This window comes from Triticum urartu, chromosome 2A, assembly GCF_056163025.1.
Source record: "Triticum urartu cultivar PI428250 chromosome 2A, HENAU_Tu73, whole genome shotgun sequence".
NCBI classification, from domain to species: Eukaryota; Viridiplantae; Streptophyta; class Magnoliopsida; order Poales; family Poaceae; genus Triticum; species Triticum urartu.
Window position 1 is genome coordinate 58,295,084 of NC_141874.1, and position 9,520 is coordinate 58,304,603.

General features: G+C 43.3%; 1 protein-coding gene across 1 annotated transcript; it reads left to right on the forward strand.

Moving 5' to 3' along the window:
• Window positions 1-3,607: 3,607 nt before the first annotated feature.
• LOC125540935 (nuclear transcription factor Y subunit B-1-like) lies at window positions 3,608-6,732 on the forward strand. Its single transcript, XM_087540841.1, has 6 exons — window positions 3,608-3,771; window positions 3,906-4,035; window positions 4,498-4,576; window positions 4,691-4,764; window positions 6,134-6,215; window positions 6,677-6,732. Exons 1-6 carry the CDS (start codon window positions 3,608-3,610, stop codon window positions 6,730-6,732), a joined length of 585 nt encoding a protein of 194 aa, XP_087396967.1.
• The last annotated feature ends 2,788 nt before the right edge of the window (window positions 6,733-9,520 follow it).

The following is a 9,520-nucleotide window of genomic DNA, read 5'->3' on the forward strand; positions in this document are numbered from 1 at the left end:
TCTCCTTAGTAGATGATCATCCTCAGCCAAAACTCACGCCCATTGGCCATGTGCATTTCCCGTACCGCTAATCAAACACTTGGCTGCTAATTCATGTTTGAGCATCGATCGGTCTCCTCGTGAGAATCTTATGTTGTAATTTTCTTCCTAGCACCAACCTGGGGAGTGCCTAACCCACTAGACATGCCTAGGCCGCCCAGAACACATGGCAACATTACGGTCACGCGGTGACCACGCGACGGGCATGCAAGTTTACGCGCTCTAGAGTTGGGGCCCTCGGCCACCGCCCAAACCTCGACGTATCGCCACCAAACCATGTATTTATGATTAAATAGGTCCTTATGTAACTAGAAATGATTTTTGGAAAAAATAAATAGCAAACTATGAGGCAGCTGCAGTTCAAATTTGACCCGCTTCCAGCTGAATCGGCGGAAATTTGTCTTTTTCACGAGAGGTGGATCAAATTTTTTTACACCCAACCATTTTGTCAATTGTGCATTAAATATGGCCTAGTATTTTATAAGAATGATTTGGTCCAATTTTGCAACAATTATTTGGTAGTTCCTTCACAAAAAAAAACTCCTTTTGGGCACTCGAAAAATGGAAAATGGTTTTTTCGTCCAACGAAAATGAAAAATTCCTTAGACAACATTGTTTGTCATTCCAATATGCACTCTTGTGCACAATATGAGATCATTTGAACAAACTATGCCATGAATGTGGCCATAAGATTGATCATTTGGCTTGAAAGCCATTGATCTCCACATGTGATAGCTCGTTTCTGAGAACACTTTTTTATAATAATTGCCGTATTACAAGTTTGTTATTTTTCCTAGGAACTTGGCCACATATAATGACACAATGCAAAGGTTTCCCAATTTTTTGATTTTTTATGAATTTTTTATGCCCGTTTCAAAATGCGGTCAAAACGGCGGGAATGACCGTTCCTAGCTAGTGGTTGAATCTTGGAATTTTGTTGGTGTTTCTCTGATTAAAAAGATACTTATGTACCTAGAAATGATTTTTGAAAAAAATAAATAGCAAACTATGAGACAGCTGTAGTTCAAATTTGACCCGCTTCCAGCTGAATCGACGGAAATTTGTCTTTTTCACGAGAGGTGGATCAAAATTTTTTACACCCAACCATTTTGTCAATTGTGCATTAAATATGGCCTAGTATTTTATAAAAATGATTCGGTCCAATTTTGCAACAATTATTTGGTAGTTCCTTCACAAAAAAACCTCCTTTCGGGCACTCGAAAAATGGAAAATGGTTTTTTCGTCCAACGAAAATGAAAAGTTCCTTAGACAACATTGTTTGTCCTTCCAATATGCACTCTTGTGCACAATATGAGATCATTTGAACAAACTATGCCATGAATGTGGCCATAAGATTGATCATTTGGCTTGAAAGCCATTGATCTCCACACGTGATAGCTCGTTTCTGAGAACACTTTTTTTATAATAATTGCCGTATTACAAGTTCGTTATTTTTCCTAGGAACTTGGCCACATATAATGACACAATGCGAAGGTTTCCCAATTTTTTGATTTTTTTTGAATTTTTTATGCCCGTTTCAAAATGCGGTCAAAACGGCGGGCTTGACCGTTCCTAGGTAGTTGTTGAATATTGGAATTTTTTTGGTGTTTCTCTGATTAAATAGATACTTATCTACCTAGAAATGATTTTTGGAAAAAATAAATAGTAAACTATGAGGCAGCCATAGTTTAAATTTGACCCGCTTCCAACTGAATCGGTGGGAATTTGTCTTTTTCACGAGAGGTGGATAGTTTTTTTTGAAACCCAACCATTTGGTCAATTGTGCATTAAATATGGCCTAGTATTTTAGAAAATTGATTTGGTCCAATTTTGCAACAAATATATGGTAGGTCCTTCACAAAATAAACTCATTTCGGGCACTCGAAAAATGGAAAACGAATTTTCCGTGCAAAGAAAATGAAAACTCCCTTAGGCAAAATTGTTTGCCATTCCAATATGCACCCTTGTGCACAGTATGAGATCATTTGAACAAACTATGCCATGAATGTGGCCATAAGATTGATCATCTGGCTTGAAAGGCATTGATCTCCACACATGATGGCTCGTTTCTGAGAACATTTTTTAAAAAGAATTACCGTATTTCAAGTTTATTATTTTTCCTGGTAACTTGGCCACATATAATGACACAATGCGAAGGTTTTGCAATTTTTTAATTTTTTTTTGAATTTTTTATGCCTGTCTCAAAATGCGATCAATACGACGGGCATGACCGTTCCTAGCTAGTGGTTGAATCTTGGAAATTTTTTGGTATTTCTATGATTAAATAGATACTTTTGTACCTAAAAATGATTTTTAGGAAAAATAAATAGCAAACTATGAGGCAGCTATAGTTCAAATTTGACCCACTTTCAGCAGAATCGGTAGAAATTTATCTTTTTCACGAGAGGTGGATCAAAATTTTTGACACCCAACCATTTGGTCAATTGTGCATTAAATATGTCCTAGTATTTTAGAAAAATAATTTGGTCCAATTTTGCAACAAATATATTATAGGTCCTTCACAAAAAACTCAGTTTGGACACTCGAAAAATGATTAAAAATAGGTAGAAAGATCAGAAATGCATACAAATTGGTGCTCATCCATAAAATGTGGTCTAACTTGAGTGAAAATTTGTATAATGCCCTTTTGCAAAATATTTTTGATAGTTGCTTCACAAAATAGCTCTATCTTTAGTACTTGGAAATTATTTTAAATCACAGATTCCCGAACCAATCAGAACACTTCTCACGGATCACCCCACTCTATATGATCTGAACTGTCCACACTAGGCGAATCCAACGTCTCTCGCTCACCACTCAGCAGGCCAACCCAAACCCTAACTCCACTCCTCTCCCCTCTCTCCCCCGATTCAGATCCACTCGCAGCCGCCACCTACCTCCTGCCCCCGATTCAGATCCCGCCACCCACGCCCGCGCGCCACCACACTCCGCTGCCCGCGCCGTCCCTGATGCCTCACTCGCCGCGCTCGTCCCGCCCTAACTCCCCTCCCACTCCAGCCGCCGCTGCCCCCTTCTCCCTCCCACCCACGCCCCGCGCCCACGCCCCCAACCCCACCCCCTTCTCCTTCCCTCAGATCTCGATCTGCTGCCGCCCCCAACCCCACCCCCACCGCCACCATCGACGACCCTCACCGTAGACGAGGTCGAGGCCGACCCAAGATCGAGCCCATGCCCAGAGCCGCCCCCAAGATTCGCAGGCAACTCCATGCCAATCAGGACCTCGATCTGGATCGAGCAGGCGCTCTCCATCGACGGGGCTTGGGCAGGCAAGCCAACCGCAGCGGATTCGGCCCTCAGCTCCTCCGGCGGCCAGAAAGGCGGCGCGGAGGCTCGCGGAGCACGGGGACGTCGCTCGCCGCCCTCACCGCACATCCATTCCCCTCCACCACCTTCCCTCCCTCCCTCTACACCCCCGTCTATATAAGGTTCGCCTCCCTCTCCCCTCACCTCTCTCCCCGCGCTTCCGGAAGTCGGGGTCTAGGGTTTGGTGCGCCGGTGCACTGATGGATCTGGCGGGGTTGCTGGTGTGCTGCAGGAGGGCGGCCGAATGTCGGACGTGCCGGCGAGCCCGCCGGGCGGCGATAACGGCGGCTTCGGCGGTGTCAGGGAGCAGGACAGGTTCCTGCCCATCGCCAACATCAGCAGCATCATGAAGAAGGCCATCCTGGCCAACGGCAAGATCGCCAAGGACGCCAAGGATACCATGCGGGAGTGCATCTTGGAGTTCATTGCTTCATCGCCAGCGAGTGAGTGCCTCTGTTGACCGCTGCCGCTCTGTTTTGCCTGCCTGAATCAAGTGTGGTCTGGTGCTGACCTGTCGCTGTTTTGTCTTGTCTGTATTGTAGGGCGAGCGGCAAGTGCCAGAGGGAGAAGTGCAAGACCATCAACATCGATGACCTGCTCTGGGCGATGGCCACGCTAGGCTTTCAGGAGTACATTGAGCCCCTTAAGGTTTATCTGCAGAATTACAGAGAGGTGCATGCCCATTTAGCCATGTGGGACTTTTTTATCTGAACTAATTGGGGATGGATTAGTGCTTTGAGAGTTAGGTAGGTCCATGATAGCTTAATATGTTGCTGCTGTACCCTGAAAAGCTCTGTTTGGCACTTTTGTTAGTCCTAATTGGCAAATTTAAACACTCATGTTCAGCTTGGTGACTGATGAGACCCCACACTGCCTGGCACCAATCATCTTATTGTCCTTATAACAAGTGTTGATTTATCCCTCCAATTACTACTGTCATTGAGATCTTCAATTCTTTTCTGTACTGTTAATTCAGATAACTGAATGATTTGAAGCACTAAGAATTGTCTCCGGAGTCCAACTATTAAAATGAAGTCTTTTATTCAACTGGGACATGCATGCATACATGTGCTTGGAAGATATATTCTGAATGTTCATCTCAAAGCGTGATGGGGCTTTTTCTGTCTTGTGCAGATTGCTGACTTTGGTCTGGCCAAGATCCAGCACGAAGACGGCACAGCCATGTGTCTACGCTGGCGATGGGGACTTTCGGGTACGAAGTCGGGTAGATCTGCCCAGTCGAGATGCGATTGATGATAAAAACTCATGCAACAGAGATATCATAACATTTCCATTTTGTTACATGTTTATATTTATTCAAATTCAGCTATTTACATGGCCGAGCGGTCGAGAGATGTTTCCTTCATGCAGCAGTTTAAGTTGCTTCCAATTAAATATGCTGTGAATGTGTTATATATAATTGAATCTGAACAAAATTTATTCCTTCAATCCTATTCATGTTTGCTCGGTGCAGATTAATTGATTGTCTCAATGTTGCCAAAGCTAGCATGTTATCATGCCAATGTATTAAAATTAAGGGATATGAAATAACCCCCCTCATGGAAATACAATCGAATGCACCTTAGCATGGAAATACATCAAATTTGGATGAAAGGCAACATAAATGGCTTGTTGATCCTATTCAAATTATACCATGAACTTATTCTGCATGTATTCAACTAGATCAAGTACAAGTACATTAGTTCGTCATATCTGTTATTAATACACTGTCCAAGTCATGAATTTCCTAAACTGGTGCCTGTATATATTTGGGTGCTTGTCAATTAGAAAATGTCTTCATCTAGCCTTGTCTCATCATTAAATTTGTGATACATATTTGCTGAACAATTTTATTCTCCTATGTTATTCAAGGAAATCTATATGATTTCTATTCTTGACATAAAAAGATGAGCTAACCTCTAGGTATATACAGATGCCACCTACAAGTGAATGCTGAGATACCATGTTTGTACTACGTGCCAGTGTAGCTGTACTGATACAAATACTACTTATGTACTTATGGAGTAGTAAATAACCTATCATGTAATGTATACTAATTGGTGGATTGTACAGGGAAGCTCCTTGTCATGGGCGGCGCTGTTGTCGGCAGGGCCGTTTCTTCTTCAAATTACCACGCATGCGCGTGTTGTTTGTTGCTAATCAACTAGAGATTTGGGTGATTTTGGGTTGCTGTTAGTTTTGCTTCTGCAATTTAATGCTGTCAATGTTCTTTCCCGTTTGGTGGATCAACTAATTGCTTACAAATCTAGCAGGCATGAATGCTTACTTTTACAGATTTGTTTGACTGACTTCCTCAAATCTAGCTCGTGTCTATTTGTTGGATGTGGATCAAGTCTCCCTATGTCGATGAGTTCTAGATTCCAGTTCACCATGTTTCGCTTATGAATGAATGCGCTAGAAGTAGAACATAATCTGTTGCATTGGTGGTTACTTTATTCATTTTCTGATTGGTCAATCAGCTAGTTAGCTACAGTTTACCTTGATCAGCGAATGTCGATGGTCAAATAATTTACGTCCATTCTCCATATCTTAACATGTGGTTCTTGGATAGGTCCCTTTTTGAACCCTTTTTTATCTGAATCCCATGAAGAAGTAAATGAGCCTAGTTTTTTTAACATGCATGCTGTCTTATTAAATCAGGGGGAAATTATTGCCTGGATAGGTGTTTTCTTTTGTGAAGTTAGTGGATGTTGACCAAGTCCCCCTTTCCACTGTATGAAACGTTTCTCCTGTTGTACTTCATAAAAAGCTTTCTGCTGATGGCAGAAAGAAGAAGGCTGTTCACAAGAAGATGGCAGGAAGAAGCAGGCTGATTCGATCCGATCCTCAAGGTAGCCCTTCCCTTCCCCTTCTCTCTTTGATTCGATCTGATCTATGCACAAAGTTCACTAGTTTGGATGCATCATAGAACTTGTAGTGGTGTTGTTTAGATTGCAGCAAGCAAAAATACAAGTGTTGAGCTTGTTAAGTGTTTTGTTACGGTGAAATCTGAACCATTTATTGAATAGTAGGATGGCCGAATTTCTATGATTATCTCTTGTTGATATGTTTGTCTTTTCCATATCCAAATCATGTCTATGAATTGGTGTGCTTGAAAACCAAGGAATGCTTCTATTCCTTGTCGGTGTTCTTTTTATTCTAGTATAAGATGAACCAGCTCGTTATTTGTTTGGTGGTTGGTTTGCATACATGTTCTTTTCCTGCAGAAATATGTTGTGGTTCCTTGCAAAGTAAATATGCTGTCAGATTTACTTTTATTTTGTTCCTAATCATTTTGTTCTATAACGTGCAGATGCTGGCCTTTCATGTTTCTTCACGAGCATCAGGACAAAGTTGGAAGAAGCATAGTTCTAGCTCATTGGAGCTAGTTCTGGGAGTAATGAAGCCCTTTAGGCTGATCCTATTTGTATGTGTGTTATATGATGTAGACTCTACACTTGTAGACTCATGTGGTAGACTCATGTGGTAGACCCTACACTTGTAGGGCTCATGTGATAATCATGTGGTAAACTGTACACTTGTAGAGCTGTTATCCAATTGTAAACTTGATGATGATCACATTGTACGTATGTTATATGATATAGCAGATTGCTTCTTGCTGTTACTTGAAGTATTGTGTCAATTTTCTGTATTGGTATATTGAAATTTGAAGAACATGACCTTGATAGCAGGGTCCGTGAACCAAAACGCCACATTTGGGACCTATTTACCAGAATTTGACAATTGGGGTGCGTAAAAAAAAGAAAAACAAAGGCTATAGCCCAAAAATAAAATGGCTATAATGTTGGGCCTGGCCCATGTAGCTGACCAAAATTAATAGGGAAAAAATATATAAAAGGCTGAATTAATGGGCCTGGCCCACGTAGAACATCAAAATGGACCGGGCTGAATCTTGTGCCACATCATATTGCCACGCTGGATGCCTACGTGGCCTGGGGAGGTTGCTAGTGACCAAAACGCCACAGTAGACGTATTTTGGTCATAAACGTCTACGACCATTCCAGAAGAAAGGTCGCTATAGTCAGTTTACGACGGCCAGCTTTGACCTTATGTTTTTGGTCACAAAAAGGTCACAAATGGAAATTTGTGACCATTCAGTGACCAATAGTGGTGGTCACAAGTTGACATATTTCTTGTAGTGTATACGGTATGCCATGCTGAAGTACCGCACCTGATGTGTGCCTTGCCACATGTCTGGCAAGAGGGTACAAAGGTGATCTAGGAGTAGATCACCAGATAGCGGTCAAAATTATCCTTAGAGGAATAAGGAAATGTTTCTCGGTTATGGAGGTGATAAAGAGTTCGATGTAAAGAGTTACGTCGATGCAAGATTAACACCTATCCGGATAGCTCTGAGTAGAGATACCAGATACGTATAATGGAGCAACAATTTGGAATAGCTCCAAGTGGAACGTGGTAGCAGCATCTACGATATGACATAAAGTTTTGCGAAATACATAGGGATCTGAATATGGCAAGACCCGTTGACTACAACCTCTCTCACAAGCATAACATGATCAAACCCAGAACTCTTTGAGTGTTTATCACATAGTGATGTGAACTGGATCATTGAGTCTAGTAGACTCTTGGATGTTGGTCACATGGTGATGTGACCTGTGAGTGTTAATCACATGGCGATGTGAACTAGATTATTGACTCTAGTGCAAGTGGGAGACTGTTGGAAATATGCCCTAGAGGCAATAATAAATTAGTTATTATTATTATATTTCATTGTTCATGATAATCGTTTATTATCCATGCTAGAATTGTATTGATAGGAAACTCAGATACATGTGTGGATACATAGACAACACCATGTCCCTAGTAAGCCTCTAGTTGACTAGCTCGTTGATCAATAAGATGGTTATGGTTTCCTCACCATGGACATTGGATGTCATTGATAACGGGATCACATCATTAGGAGAATGATGTGATGGACAAGACCCAATCATAAGCATAGCACAAAGATCGTGTAGTTCCTATGCTAAAGCTTTTCTAATGTCAAGTATCATTTCCTTAGACCATGAGATTATGCAACTCCCGGATACCGTAGGAGTGCTTTGGGTGTGCCAAACGTCACAACGTAACTGGGTGGCTATAAAGGTACACTACAGGTATCTTCGAAAGTGTCTGTTGGGTTGGCATGAATCGAGACTTGGATTTATCACTCCATGTAAACGGAGAGGTATCTCTGGGCCCACTCGGTAGGACATCGTCATAATGTGCACAATGTGATCAAGGAGTTGATCACGGGATGATGTGTTATGGAACGAGTAAAGAGACTTGCCGGTAACGAGATTGAATAAGGTATCGGGGTACCGACGATCGAATCTCGGGCAAGTATCGTACCGATGGACAAAGGGAATTGTATACGGGATTGATTAAATCCTTGACATCGTGGTTCATCCGATGAGATCATCGTGCAGCATGTGGGAGCCAACATGGGTATCCAGATCCCGCTGTTGGTTATTGACCGGAGAGTTGTCTCGGTCATGTCTGCATGTCTCCCGAACCCGTAGGGTCTACACACTTAAGGTTCGGTGACGCTAGGGTTGTTAGGAAGACTTGTATGTGATTACCGAATGTTGTTCGGAGTCCCGGATGAGATCCCGGATGTCACGAGGAGTTCCGGAAGGGTCCGGAGGTGAAGATTTATATGTAGGAAGTTGTCATACGGTCACCAGAAAGGTTCGGGGGCATATCGATATTGTACCGGGTCCACCGGAGGGGTTCCGGGGGTCCACCGGGAGGGGCCACCTCTCTCGGAGGGCCTAATGGGCTGTAGATTAAAGGGAACTAGCCCTACATGGGCTGGCCGCATTCCCCCCTTGGGCCCATGCGCCTAGGGTTGGGGGGGAAACCCTAAAGGGGGCGCCCCCCTTGCTTGGGGGGCAAGCCCCCTCCCCTTGGACGCCGCCCCCCCTCTCGATCTCATCTAGAGGGGGCCGGCCCCGCTTCCTCCTTCCCCTATAAATAGAGGGGCAAGGTGAGGGCTGCACGGAGCATCCCTGGCGCAGCCCCTCCCCTCCCCAACACTTCTCCTCCTCCGCAAGAGCTTGGCGAAGCCCTGCCGGAGTACTGAAGCTCCACCACCACCACGCCGTCGTGCTGCTGTTGGAGCCCTCTTCCTCAACCT

What these genes read in the sequence shown, in the direction of transcription:
- LOC125540935 (XM_087540841.1), top strand. Translation starts at nt 3,608, where the DNA reads ATGTCGGACGTGCCGGCGAGCCCGCCGGGCGGCGATAACGGCGGCTTC. An exon ending in ATCTGCAGAATTACAGAGAG is followed by an intron (nt 4,036 to 4,497) that starts GTGCATGCCCAT and finishes TGTCTTGTGCAG; the next exon opens with ATTGCTGACTTTGGTCTGGC. An exon ending in TGCTTCCAATTAAATATGCT is followed by an intron (nt 4,765 to 6,133) that starts GTGAATGTGTTA and finishes CTTCATAAAAAG; the next exon opens with CTTTCTGCTGATGGCAGAAA.